The sequence below is a fragment of the Taudactylus pleione genome, unplaced genomic scaffold (genome assembly GCF_031769625.1).
Source record: "Taudactylus pleione unplaced genomic scaffold, aTauple2 ptg000345l, whole genome shotgun sequence".
In the NCBI taxonomy this organism is placed as follows: domain Eukaryota; kingdom Metazoa; phylum Chordata; class Amphibia; order Anura; family Myobatrachidae; genus Taudactylus; species Taudactylus pleione.
The window spans coordinates 1,316,130-1,330,808 of record NW_028284746.1 but is presented as its reverse complement, the minus strand read 5'-3'; the positions used below and the strand labels follow the sequence as shown (position 1 = coordinate 1,330,808).

General features: G+C 44.1%; 1 protein-coding gene across 3 annotated transcripts in view; it reads right to left on the bottom strand.

Annotated features, from left to right (window-relative positions):
• Positions 1-14,679, bottom strand: part of SGTB (small glutamine rich tetratricopeptide repeat co-chaperone beta) — a 127,480-nt gene that overhangs the window by 64,146 nt on the left and 48,655 nt on the right. For all 3 annotated transcript variants that reach the window (XM_088444030.1, XM_088444031.1, XM_088444029.1), the window contains exon 3: positions 13,669-13,772. In XM_088444030.1, the coding sequence (XP_088300156.1) occupies positions 13,669-13,772 (104 nt within the window). The remainder of the gene's footprint in view (positions 1-13,668; positions 13,773-14,679) is intronic.

Genomic DNA, 14,679 nt, shown 5'->3' with positions numbered 1-14,679 from the left:
TAGGAGAGCATTTGCGTAACATAAGAAAGGGCCTTGAGACGCACGCTTTATCAAATCACTTTAAGCAGTGTCATAATTGTAGCCCAATGGCTATAAAAAGATTTTTAGGATTAACTTGTATTAAGGGACATTGGAGGCAGAGGGATTTACCTAAGCAGCTAGCTAAGGCTGAGATGAAAAAAAATTATGAATTAGGTACTCTCAAACCAGGAGGGCTAAACCTAGATTTTGAGGTTAAATGGTTTTTATAACACTTTCAATGTTTTTTATTGTGTATATTAATTATGGTTTTATTGTTGTTTTATATTAATAGGCACAGAGCACTTTAGAATCGAATTACCTCAAACCGCAATCTATATGAAATAATCCATAGATTTATCAGACACGCGATGTGAAACTGAATAGTGAATTAAGTATTGCTCTCAAAAGCATTCTGTTACTATAGTTACAGCCAAGGAAGTGACGTAGCGCTACTATAAGCAGAGGATAAAACGCACCCTGGCTGTTAAGCGGACGGAGAGGAATCACGTGCTTTGCGCTGATGGAAGGGATTGGCCGGACACAGCAAGTGATCATGGGACTTGTAGTTGCCTTATGTATAGAGATCAGCTGTGCCCGGACCGGACACACGATATATTTAATTGACTCACTTTCCTTTGGAATTACTGCGAGCCTTGAAAAAGACCCCGGGCAAGGGGTTGAAACGCGTTGGTTGTTTCTAGGACTTGTGACATTGCAGGGAACGTGTGACGAATGCCGGCTAGTATCCAGTGCATATTCCGGACAGACGCTGGACCGCGGTACTTTCACCGTTTATAAAGACCTGACTACTGCAAGTTTTTTTCATCTAGCTGGTAATTGTTTCCATTTTGGCTGGTGGGGGATTCCATTTAATTAGAACCTACTGCCTGTCACTATGTGCTATTGTTAGTAATTTCTACGGGTTCATTTAGGAACCATTCATTTGTTTATTGTGCTATATGTTTTTTATGTATTAAAGCTGTACTTCACTATATGCCACATCCTCTTTTTTATATGGGGACATAAACCATTTGTTTCAACGGATCATGTTGGATCTAAGAGTCATCTGACCATCTACTATTCATGAAAGTTGGACGACTTTGGAGCTACCTACTATTGGTTTCAAGTATATATATGTATTAGCGCTGGAAGAGTGGTGTCACTTTGGTTTTTGTTGGGATTTCTTAGTGTGCAAACAGGCTCCCCTTTAGCTCCTCTACAAATGTTGTTATCTGTAAAATTGCCGGGTAGATCTCCCCCCTTACTTCGACAGGCTCGACTGGTTTGGCATTTTGCTCAGGGATTATTTGGGGATGAGGGTGTGGATCCGGAGATCCCCCTGTGGTATAATGGTGGTTTTTCTGAGCTGGGAGTGCTGGGATTGGAGTCCTTCTGGATTTCATATGGTATCAAATCCCTTGACCATTTGGTTCATAATGGTGTGCTTCACTCCTTTGATCATTTGTGCATGGAGTTTGGCCTTCCCCGTACGGCATTTTATAGATACCTTCAACTTCGTCATGCCCTGCACTCCCAGTTTGGATCTGACCCTGTTTTATTATCACCTTCTCTTCTTAAACTTACACTTATCAAATGACCTGTTCGTAAGACAGTCTCCTGTCTTTATAGTGATCTTACCTCTCGTAACTTGCCAGATGCCCTTCTCCCCCTTAGGAATAAATGGGAACTAGATTTGGGTTCTTTTCAGGATGAACAATGGTCTCAGTTGTTGGGCTCTATAAGATACACTTACCGGTCCCCTGTTTCTATTGCACGTATTGATATTAATGCTCCAACTAATTGCCCCAAATGTCATGCTCTTGGTTGCGATTTTTGGCATTTGTTATGGGATTGCCCTAGAGTTAATGATTTTTGGACCTTGGTATGGTCTGATATACAGTTTACTTTCCCCTCATTACCTCCCTTAGAGGCAAAACTTTGTTTATTTGCATTGGATATTGAGGAATTGTTTAATTCAAATATTTATCGTTATGTTTTAGGCTTATCCACTTTAGCAAAAGTCATTATTGCCCGGTCTTGGTGTGCTCCAGATCCTCCTGATATACACAAATGGAGGGCACTTGTTAATGATACCATTGATCATGAAAGGTATGTCTATACTAGTCGTAAAGCCCTTTCTAAATTTCACAAATTATGGGATAGATGGGCTCTTTCTTTTTTGGGCCTTCGTAGACCAATTGGGGATCCTTCCGTGTAATCTAGCCTCTTCTATTCTCCTTTTTCTTTCCCTTTTTTGTTTTTGCCCCATTCTTTGTTTTGTTTGCTTCCTTATTGTTCGATTATTTTATTTTACTTCCATGCGCGAGCTGTTTATATGTCATATTTGTGATCTCAGGTTCGGTTTACTGCTGATTCTTCTTTGATTGTATATTTTGGTATTTAATTGTACCACTGTACTTTCCTTTTTTATTGGCAACACTTATTTACTTGTTTATCTGTTTTTTGTTTTGTTTATAATATGTAGAAAATTTTCTAATAAAAAACTACATGATTTAAAAAAAAAATTGCTGGAAGATGACATTCTGCCCAAGTTAGAATGTTTGCCACTTCCCGCATGGCTGCCCGACTTCACGTGCCTCCCTGATGGTTGAGGGAGGCTGCCGTGGTCACATTGTCGGACTGGATATGGACAGGCCTGCCTTGAAGGAGGTTTTGTGCTAGAATCAACGCCCTGTATACTGCCCGGAGTTCCAATATATTTATGTGCAATTGACTTCCCTGGAAAGTGTAATAACTTGCTACCACGCCCATCCTTGAAGACTGGCGTCCGTGGTGAGGAGTACCCACTTTGGGATCCAAAGAGGGCGACCCTTGTCTAGATGAAAAGTCTGAAGCCACCAGGCCAGAGAGAGTAGAACCCCAGGGGAGAGAAGAATCGTCTGAGACTTTATCTATTGATACTGACCGTTCCAACAAGACAGGATCAATAACTGCAAGGGGTCTGGAGTGAAACTGGGCGTATTCCACCATGTCGAAGGTTGAACCATGGACCCCGGGACCTGCATTGTAGCGTGGACTGATACTCTTAGATTGTGGAGCAATTTGCACACCCTCAAATGTAGAGCTGCAATCTTTTCTACTGGTAAAAAGATCTTCTGCACCTGAAACTCCAGGAACACTCCCAGATGTATCATCCGCTTTGTTGGAAAAAGTGACGACTTTTTGCAATTGACAATCTAGCCGTGCTGCTTTAGGCAGGCCACTGTTAGCTGGAGATGATGAACTAATACCTCCTGAGACTGCACCTACATTATGAGATGAGCAGTCATGACTGCCATAATCTTGGTAAACACCCGAGGGGCTGTGGACAGACCAAAGGGCCATGGTAATGTTGCTGACGAACAGCAAAAACTCAAGACACCCTTAGTGGAATAGTGCAATAGGTACATGCAGAAATTCATCCTTTATGTCCCAGGAACCATGAAATCCTCAGGTTCCATTGCCAGCATAATTGACCATAAGATCTCCATACAGAACTTGGGCACATGGATGAACCGGTTGAGAGATTTCCGATTCAGAATAGAGCGATGAGACCCATTTAGCTTCTAAATCAAAAACAAATCTGTGTAAAAACTCCTTCCTTGTTAGCCAAAGGAACCGGGATTATCACCCATGAATTTAGCAGGGCATGAATGGTCTACTAGAGGGCAAGGGCCTAGATAGAAACTGATGGGGGAGTTGTGCAAACAACCATCTGGGGAGTAACACTTTAGGAAGGTGTCGCGTAAGATCCCCAGTAGGGAGGCACCTAATGCACTCTCCCTGTGAGAGAGAGTAAAAAGACACTAGTCTTTTTGTAATCTGGAACAGTTTATCTGGAGTGTTCCATGCTTCTCCAATAAACTCAGGGAGCTGTTCAGATTGAGGTAATCCAGCTTAAATAACCTTCTGGTGCCTGAACACCAGGTTTATTAGGTTTTAGGAGCCGGTACTTCATCCTCTATAATAAGGATTGAATTAACCGCCCCTGCTAGAGGGGAACACCACTGATGAATGACGCTCCTCCTTTCCGAGATAGGCCCAGAGGGAGAAACCTGTGTATCTTCTGCCTTCTCAGATGCTATATCAGAACCTGAAGCAGGGTGGACTGAGAGGATGGACGCTGCATTCCATTTATATTCTTAGACGGCTGATGCCTTATTCGCCTGTAACATCTGCAGTTAGGTAGATGCTAAAAGACAGATTCTGAACTGAGTGGACATAACCCTCCATCCAAGAAGGATGTATGGGAAGAGGAAACATAGCAGGCTGTAAGCACTGTGGGAAATCCACAATGGGAGGCAATGTGGGGGCTGATAAGTGGTCCATTAACTGCATCATAACCTGAGACCAGGAAGACATTTAAGGTGACCCCTGAACTGGTGCTGGCAAGGTGGACTGTTGTGGTATATAACATCAACACACAGTCCATCCTGTATGAAATCCTGAGAGACCTCTGCACAGGCTATACATGAAACCAGCCCAGGGACAACAGTCTGTTTACCTTTGTCCTGAGACATGCAAAATATTTGTAAGTGACCTCCAACCAGTGTAGGGTTAACCATGCAATGTGACCCCCTTCACAGATAAAAGTAAATGTGAAGCACTCTCTAACCCCCATACACCAGGTAGTTGGGGGTTAATAAAAAAACAAAAACAGAAAACAAACTTTTTTTTTCCTTAACAACTGAGTTAGCAAGTCACATACTAATGCATATAATATATTTGAAAAAGGGCATTAAAATCAACTTCCTAAACACATAAGTTTGTTAGGATCTACATGCATATACATATATTTGCAAATGCTAAATCACAGTCACATTGGTAGGATATAAGTGCAACGCATACAAATATACTTACAAAACAGCACTGAATCAACTTATACATGCACTACCTATAGCACCTGGTATACCCAGGAGGTCTTCCATTCAAGTACTAATCAGGCCCAACACTGCATAGCTTCCAAGTCAGACAAGGTTAGGCATGTCCAGTGTGGTGTGGCTGTAGATTGCTATATACCTTGGTCCTAGGAGAAAGGTATACTCATGGTGGGTACACACGGTACGATCAGTCAGCGATAACGATATGACTGTCCGATCTCCCTGCACCTTCCCGGTGTGCTGGATAATCGATATCGATCATCCAGCACACCACCAACGACAGGCCAGAGACCCGCAATCAACTATCGCAGGTCCCTATGTAACCTAGACTATATCGACATGTTGGCCTGCATAGACGGCCGATGGACGATATCGTTATCGTCCATACGTGCCCGCACATCGCTGGTCGTTTAGGGGTTGGAAGGCACAAAAAATATAAACGATCTGAACGATAACAATATCGTTAATATCATGCATTTTTTTTTATACTGTGTGCAGCTGAGCATCTCCAATTAATTAGAAGAGAGGGGGTTGGGCAGCCCAGTCTTCACAAGTAAATGTGAAGGACAATTCAACCCCTACACACCTGGTAGTTGAGGGTTAAATGGAGCAATAGCAGTGATAGTTATAACTAAAATCTGCATGAACTCCTTTTTCTCTTTACTCTTAGCATACAGAAGTATAAAGGTAACACTGCAATGTGATTACCTTCACAAATATCTAGCAAATGTGAAGTACAAAGAAAACCCCCATACCACTTCAGGAAAAAAACAGTGATAGCAATAACTGAGAGTTTAATAAAGGCAGTATAACAAACACAGCAGCGCTAGCACAATGCAGATACATCCAGTAGTGGCAATGGACTCGAATCAACTACTCAAAACTCTAACACAGTTGATTGATAGGATATAGAGTGTTATATACCTGGCCCCTGGGGGAAGAGGTATACAGGGAGATCCCAACACCTCCTGAGACCAAATCGCTTTCACAGAGCACTGAAAATGTGGTCAGTGAGCGACTCATATACAGAGGTGGGCTGAGTGACCCAGGAGCACGAAACTTCCATAGCCGGGCCCTGGGTTGGGGGAGGGGCTTTCGGGTTGAGAACTTACCTCCTCTATGCTGCACAAACCAATCGGGTACACTGGCCTCTCAGTAACAGAATGCGTCTGAAACCGGTCCCCGGTGCCAGGCGATATGGTCCCGATGGTCTATTTTGGGAGCAGCGAACCGGGCCCTCACTGCAGCAGCTTCCATACATCTCCCATGCTGGAAGCCCGGACTGGCTCGCTCTTACCTGACTTCCCAGTGTCCTCCGGTTGCAGTCCAGGTCACGGCATCGCAATTTAGCATGCAACCCTGCCAAAATCACCAGACCGCACAGGTTACTGGTGTTGCGGCTCCCGAAGGGGTACATGGAGTCGCAGCACCAAACAAAAAAATGAGTACCTGAGGCCGGAGGCGGGGTATATATATGGGGGAGGACCCAGTGCATCCTGGAACCGCAAAGAGTCTGATCCCTGTTCATGACATTCTGGAGTATATGCAAATTGGCATCATAAAAACTGAAGCAGCAGACTTTGTGAAAACCAATACTTGTGTCATTCTCAAAACTTTTGGCCATGGCTTTAGTGTAAAGTATAGAGGGGTCAGTACTGTAGTGTAGGATATAGAGGGGTCAGTAATGTAGTGTATGGTATAGAGGAGTCAGTACTGTAGTGTAGGGTATAGAGGGGTCAGTGATGTAATGTAGGGTATAGAGGGGTCAGTAATGTAGTGTAGGGTATAGAGAGGTCAGTGATGTAATGTAGGGTATAGAGGGGTCAGTAATGTAGTGTAGGGTATAGAGAGGTCAGTAATGTAGTGTAGGGTATAGAGAGGTCAGTAATGTAATGTAGGGTATAGAGGGGTCAGTGATGTAGTGTAGGGTATAGAGGGGTCAGTGATGTAGTGTAGGGTATAGAGGGGTCAGTGATGTAGTGTACGGTATAGAGGGGTCAGTAATGTAGTGTAGGGTATAGAGGGGTCAGTAATGTAGTGTAGGGTATAGAGGGGTCAGTAATGTAATGTAGGGTATAGAGGGGTCAGTAATGTAGTGTAGGATATAGAGGGGTCAGTAATGTAGTGTAGGGTATAGAGAGGTCAGTAATGTAGTGTAGGGTATAGAGAGGTCAGTAATGTAGTGTAGGGTATAGAGGGGTCAGTGATGTAATGTAGGGTATAGAGGGGTCAGTAATGTAGTGTAGGGTATAGAGGGGTCAGTGATGTAGTGTACGGTATAGAGGGGTCAGTAATGTAGTGTAGGGTATAGAGGGGTCAGTAATGTAGTGTAGGGTATAGAGGGGTCAGTAATGTAGTGTAGGGTTTAGAGGGGTCAGTTAAAATACTTATCCCAAGCAAAGTACTTAATACATAATTATTACTGAATTAAGATGCAGGAAAAAGCACACTCTTGGTAAAAAACAATAAAAAGGCAAAGGTCAGAGGTCCGATACAAGTGACCCACGCCATGCTTTGCACCACGTAATGTTATGCTTAAACTGAGATATGTTAATTTTTTGTATGGGGGGCAAAGGAAATTTTCGCCCTGGTCTCCACTTGGTCTAGAATCAGTCCTGTTTCCAGTAGGAGAAAAAAAAAAGCTTCATTCCAAGGGCCCACAAAGTGGAGATAAACAGAGCTGCTTTCCTTGCCCGAAAACAAATGCAGATCTCCGCCTCCATTAAGAGTCAGCCGCATCTGCAGATTCACTTAGGGGAGCAGCAGTCATCAGTATCCGTACACAGTTGCACCAGCAATAGCCTTGGTGTAAAAGATCCAACAGAAATCTCCACGTCTGCGGATGTTCACTTCTGAATGACCAGCAATAAGAACCACTTGGCCCATCTAGTCTGCCCCTTTCCTCCTCAGTAGTGTCCATCATAGTGCTATTAATACTATATTTAGCCTTTGGGTTTTTAAGACCAGAGTGCATAATTTAGCGTTTTTTGCCATTAAACTGTACTGTAGTTGTAATGATGTTTACCATTCCTCTAATCTACTTAAATCATCAAATAATTTTTGTGTTATCCCTTCTAGTGTGCCTACCATGCTGCTTACCTTTGTATCATCTGCAAAAAGGTATACTTTCCTCAGGGCCGTTTTAAGTGCGGGCCCCCTCCTCTCTGTGGCGATGCCGTACTACTGTGCATGCGCGGGTCTCAGGGAAATATAGACTACGTCGAGGATCGCGAACCGTGCGACTTCCGGTCAGAGGGGACAGGTATTTAAGTCCACACTGTTTGATAGCCTGAATCCTTCTGATGAAGAGCCTACTAGCTCGAAACGCGTTAAAGGACTGCAGGACTATAGTTACCATCAATAGGGGCATAAGGACCTGTGGACCAGAAACTTTTGCTTGTGCGACACCGTTTGGTATTATCCGGACTGCCAGCGGTGCACAGACAACACCTACAAACATCTTGATTCCGGTACGCAAGCCTATGGTTACCCCATGCTATTGGTATTATATATGTGCCATTTGCTACTTTTTATATTTACATGTTTTTATGTGTTGGCCAATTTTGAGCCCCAATGAGATGAATAAATCTGTTAAATTTTGTGACAATATTACGCTATATTGTGCCTTCTGTTTTCTCCTTACATGTTGGAAACTTCATTTGAAACACACTCTGCAAGAGAAGTAATAGGTTTTTTCCCCTACTTCTGTGTGAATACTTATAAGATTAGCGCCACCTGGAGGTTACACACATTTCTGTTATTTGATTGTTTAATTCAGGGGCGTAAGGTACCCACGTGTTTCCACCTAGAGCTGCTTTATTTCCCTATACTAAGGGAGTAGTATTGTTATATTTTACATGTTTAGAGACAGTTCAGAAGGAGACACTGCACCAGTCATAGGGCGTCGTAAGTGTTGATGGTGCGCCGATGGTGGAGTGTTTAAGTTCACTGGTGGAATTGCACGGTCATTGAAAGACCAGCACAATGGGAAGGCTAAAACTAGAATTTGCATATAATAGCAGCTGTAGATCAGAAATAAATGAGCCGCACATGAAATAGCGTCCTCTGATCAGGCCCAAAGTACCAACCAATCAGCTCCTGTCATTTTACAGGCTGTACTAAAAAAAAAAAATGATAGAAGCTGATTGGACAACTTCCCTTTTTTATTGCTCTCCAAGATTTGAGAACTCTCCCCCTTTATGCTTTAGATAACACCGTTGATATTTTTATGCATGTACCCCATTCCTATGTATTTTAATTATACAATTTTGGTAGCTTCCAGCATATTTAAGTCATTTTAGATGTGGATGGTCCATTCTTAGCGTTCCCGCTAGGCTGTTTATAAGGGCAGAATGCGCCCTGCCCTTTTGGCAGCGCCTCGCTAAAACATACCAGTGTGCCGTCCCCACCTGCTGGCCGCTGTGTCCCGTTAGGGGGAAAAATAGCAGCGCAGAGATCACCGCACACCATCTGTTCACAGAGAGAGGAGAGCTTGGGGGCAAGCCCGGCATGTCCGTAAGTGCCGGGCACGCCCCCAAGAGCGATGAGAAGGGTGCGCATCCAACAGACACGCCCCTTTTTCTCGTGGTCACGCCCCGTTTTAGGGCACGCGCTGTAGTGCCTTTTGTAGAGTGAACACTACACTCTTTTATAGAGGCAGAGGGATACTGCAGTCATATTTAATCATCACGGATTTCAGAAGAACAACACTCAAGATATTGAAGACTGTCAGCAGAATATTAGCGTGATACATAAATTCTATAAGTACATTGTTTACCGTAATGAAGAAAAAAAAATTGTGAGCAGAATATGTAACATAATGAATTCAGTCTAGCAATAAGAGCTGTCAATCTGCAATATCCATAAATGAAACATCACCAAGAAACATTACTTACATAAGATTATTATTAGATTATTAATGCCCCTGTCACTTGTCAGCATTATTTTCCTAATTCACGAGTCCAAGTATAAAGTACACAAATTGCTAATGGTCCAAGTTTTTTTTGCGGAAATAAAAAAGGTACAGTAGGTACAGTATTATCACTGTCAGAGACACCAGTCCACTCCAATCCCTTTATTCACTATATTAAGTAATGTGCTATCAATTTCCTAGAACAACAATACCCAAACCCTAGCATTATACTCCAATCCAATATCCCTGCCACCACTCAGTGTATTATGGCCACTGAAAGCCCTTAACCATAGATTTAGCCTGGCGCAACGTTGCGTCAGTATATCTATACAGTTAATAATTATCACAGCCTTATTGCAATAAGATTACCTGCAGCATGAACGGTCTGTTTCTTCTCAGAGACTAGAATTCATGAGCGATAAGACAGGCTAATATGATTATCATGGGAAAAATACAGTAAGTTCAACAATTTATAGTAAAAATGACAATAAAAATGTACCGTGCACAACTGCGATTATACACGCAATCTGCCGATTGTTTCGCACTTAGCATGCGTATACATCGCAGTGTGCGTCCGCGAAACAGCCACTGCAATCGGGACTGCGATTGCAGTGACTATGCAGAGTGATTGACAGGAAGTGCCATTTGTGTTGGTGGTAACGGGGGCTTGGGCTGCAAAACGCAGGCGTGACTGTGTGTTTGAACGCTGTTGCAGGGGTGTGCATAAATTATCCACTGCGATGCTAAGGCCGCAATCGCAATTATCCACTAAGCAGCCTGAGGCCTCATAGCGTGCGTGGAAGTTAGCAATTTCTGAGTAAGATCAGGGCTTGTGCAAGTGTGCGTGAGGCTGCGATGGTACTCGATTACACCGATGGTTTTGCAGTCTTGCTAAACAGTACGTATGTGTGCCGAGTATAGTGGGCATCCCTGTGCAGTGCTGCGACGGGATAGCGATCGCAATGAATTAGCAAGCTATCGCAGTTGAACTGCTTGCATAATCGCAATTGCATACGCAGTTGCGTACAGTAGTGAATCAGGCCCAAGGTACATAAGTAACGAAAAATAAAAATGAGAATAAACAGAGAGAATAAACCTTTTGTCTGGAGGAATTGATTTTGTTGCTTGGTATTAGCACAGAAAGAAGTGGATGGGGATCCAGTCACATGGTCGACATGTCAGCATTCATAATGTCGGAGGAGGTGGCTTAGACTTTTCTTTTTTCGACATTTATTATTTCAACACCACAAATGACGACATGGTTCAACAAGTCGACATCCTCAGAATGACAACATTTTTACAATATGTGAAATGACGACATTCTCAGAATGCCGATGGTTAGGGTTAGGCGCCGCTGGGAGGGCTAGGGTCAGATGCCGCCGCTGGGAGGGTTAGGGTTAGACTGCGGGTGGACATAGGGGTAAAATACTCACCGGATCGCCGACCTAGAAGACAACACTGGAGATGCCGCTATAGACGGGTCCAGGTAAGTGACCATTGGGCCACCAGGCACGTTAGGTCTACATTCTATCATGTCGATAAGTCACCCGTACAGACATGATGAATGTTGATATGCGAAGCATGATGACTTTTCAACCAATCAACATGAGAACGGTTGAACTAACATACCACACTCAGGTGGACAATGCCAGGTTCACTGACCCATCGGGAAGCGAGTAATGCCTCTTTATTCCTTTCCTCCCCCTCCTTTGCTATCCACCTCTGTGGCCTCATCAGGGGGTGAGGGTAAATTGGGAAGCAATTGGGAAGCAGACTGCCTAAATACCGGCAGCCGGCTTCCCGACTGTCTTATCCCGGCATGGGTGAAATGCCGGGCGTTTAGATATAGACGCCCACATTTCCCCGACACCGGGAGACCGGCATCACGATTGTAGTGATGCCGGGCGCCGCGGGGGGGGGAGGGTTAGGTTTAGGGCTCCCGGGGGGGACTTAGGGTTAGGCACCCCCCCGGGAGGGTTAGGCTAGGGGGAGGGAGGGTTAGGGTTAGGCACTTAGAGGGGAGATTAGGGTTAGGCACCCCTAAGGAGGGTTAGGGTTAGGGGGGTTAGGTTAGGTTAGCAGATACTTACCTATCCACGATCGGGATTTCCAGCGCTGTCCGGCTTCCGCTGCTTCGAACTCTGCTCCTGTCGTGCTGCCGCTGACGGGAATCGAACCGCCGGCCATGCAGCCGGCGGTATGTCATACCCATTCCGGGTAAATTAATCCCTCCTGCATCTCACAGTCCAATTCTTAATATTTCATGAAAAGGCATAACTTGGTCCCATGTCTTCTTATCACTATGATTCTGCCTTTATCATATTGACTACATTACTCATTTCAGCGTTAGCGTAAACAGAACCTGGCTAAGAAGATCTGCATTCTAGCAGAGTTCCTGAATGTTGGAGTCACTCATCATTTCTATGGTGGATCCCTGTTTGGCCCAGGGTTCTCCTACACGGAGAAGTGTGTTACCCATCACTATGCTTGAAGACTAGCCCTGTTTTTTACGTATTCAAATGGACATGTTGTTCTGCCCATTCATATTCCAGCAAAACCCTGGACGTTGAGGTGTTTACCATTCAAATCCTCCTTTGGCGTTAAAGGGCAGGAGGTGGCAAAATGGCGAGCGAGTGGAAGCAGGATTATATAGTAACCTTGATACACTGGGCCTGATTCTGAGATGGACGCTAATGCGATCGCATCCGCGATTTCATATGCAACGCAGCTGCAAAAATATGCTGTTGCCAAAGATCACCCGAGTATAAAGACGCCCACTGCTGCCTTCGTGTGACAACGCATACCCACGTAAATATCGGTAACATCGGCGTCCATCTTACCCTTGGGGCAGGTCTGACCTGCCACAGCCTTGGGAGCTCCTCTGACACGCAGAGCTGCGTATGCACTCACAGTGGCTAATTGATGCCCATGTAACAGCGTTTAAATGGACAGGCACGCCTGCGTTTTCTGACTACTCCCCATTACCACCCCCAAACGCTGACAACCTGTCAGTCACTTTGTGATGGGATCTTCTGTGCGTCCGTAATCGCAATCCGATCGCTGCGCACACGCAGTGCGGTGCATGTGCAATGGCAAACAATCACTCCATATGTGTGAAAATTGCATTAGCGTCCATCTTTGAATTGGGCCCACAGTTGCATGTGGTAATTCTTTGGAACATAAGACATACTGGCCTCCGAGTAGTCCCTACTGCCATTCCTCTGCATCTGGCAACATAGCACAAGCTTTGGTGCTCATTCAAAAATGTACATGAATTATACTTTCAGGCTCCTCTTTTCTCAGTAGACTAGATTACATTGCTTCCTCACAATCCCCATCACATCCATTGGCTAAAGAGGTACTGATAGAAAATGTTTCGGAAAAGATAATGCCAACAGCGACAGTCAGACCACTGAAATTGGGTTTGCCATGTAAATACAGTATTAGGACTCACTGACATGGCACACAATTATACATGCATGCCAACCCTCCCAGAACCTCCGAAGGAACCATGGTCAGACCACTACTGCATGACAATACAACATGCAGCGGTGGAAACCAACAAGTATTGAGTCATCACATACCCACACTGAAGGCAGCCATTTTGTGTACTAAACCAATATTCATTTGAATGCAGCCTATTTGGTCTCTATGAACATACCGCCAAATCCACAAATGGAGTGCGGCCCATGAGTGAAGGGAACAGGCACAATTCACTATTATAGCCCTCACATGGCTTGTGGTACTTGTGTATTATGCCTCCTCACATGACATTTCCAACAAAAGTGGTATCAATTCTAAGTTATCACTCACCTCCACCAATAATACATCAATACCAATCTGAAGCAAACTTACCTTAAAATGTCCTTGTGAAAACATTTCTTCCAAGGTATTGGATGCTGCAAGATGTACATCTTCAGGGCCAATCTGAAATACAGTCTCCAAACACTGTATGGCAACTGAATGGAGAGGAAACCAGGTGTGAAAAAAACCAGTGTTCTTTCTGCAATTCTATTTCATCACAAATGTCAAATGAATACCGGTAGCTGTGTTTATTTGCCAGGTAAGAATTTCAGAGGATGGGCAACAAAAGAAGTGTTAACAGTCTGGCACTGAATACAAGGTACTTTAGTGTCCTGCAAGTGCGCCTGTCTGGGCATCCGTAAACCAATAATGGTGGCAGAGGACTATTTAATGCCATCCAGATTTGAATAGTTCCTAAACGAAGGTGGCCAAAGAAATCAATCATTGACTGCATGCGGTCATCGGCACAACTGATGTTCTAGAGCAGTGGTTCTCAAACTCGGTCCTCAGGACCCCACACAGGTCATATTTTCCAGGTCACCCAGCAGGTGCACAGGTGTAATCATTACTCACTGACACATTTTAAAAGATCCACAGGTGGAGATAATTATTTCACTTGTGATTCTGTGAGGAGACCTGGAAAACATGCACTGTTTGGGGTCCTGAGGACCAAGTTTGAGAACCTATGTTCTAGAGCAGTGGTTCTCAAACTTGGTCCTAAGGACCCCACACAGTTCACATTTTGCAGGTCACCCATCAGGTGTACTGATTACTCACCGACACATTTTAAAAGCTCCACAGGTGGTGATAATTATTTAATTTGTGATTTTGTGAGGAGACCTGGAAAACATGCACTGTTTGGGGTCCTGAGGACAGAGTTTGAGAACCTATGTTCTAGAGGATCCAACTGTTCAGCAGTTGTTACACAGAACCAGACATTAAACAATCAGAATGAACAATCAATCAAAGCCTGTGTGCCCATCTTGCCCATTATTATGCCCTGAAATGTCAGAGGGCGACGTGATTGGTTGTCCGCAATAATTGCTTTTTTTGTACTAAGTT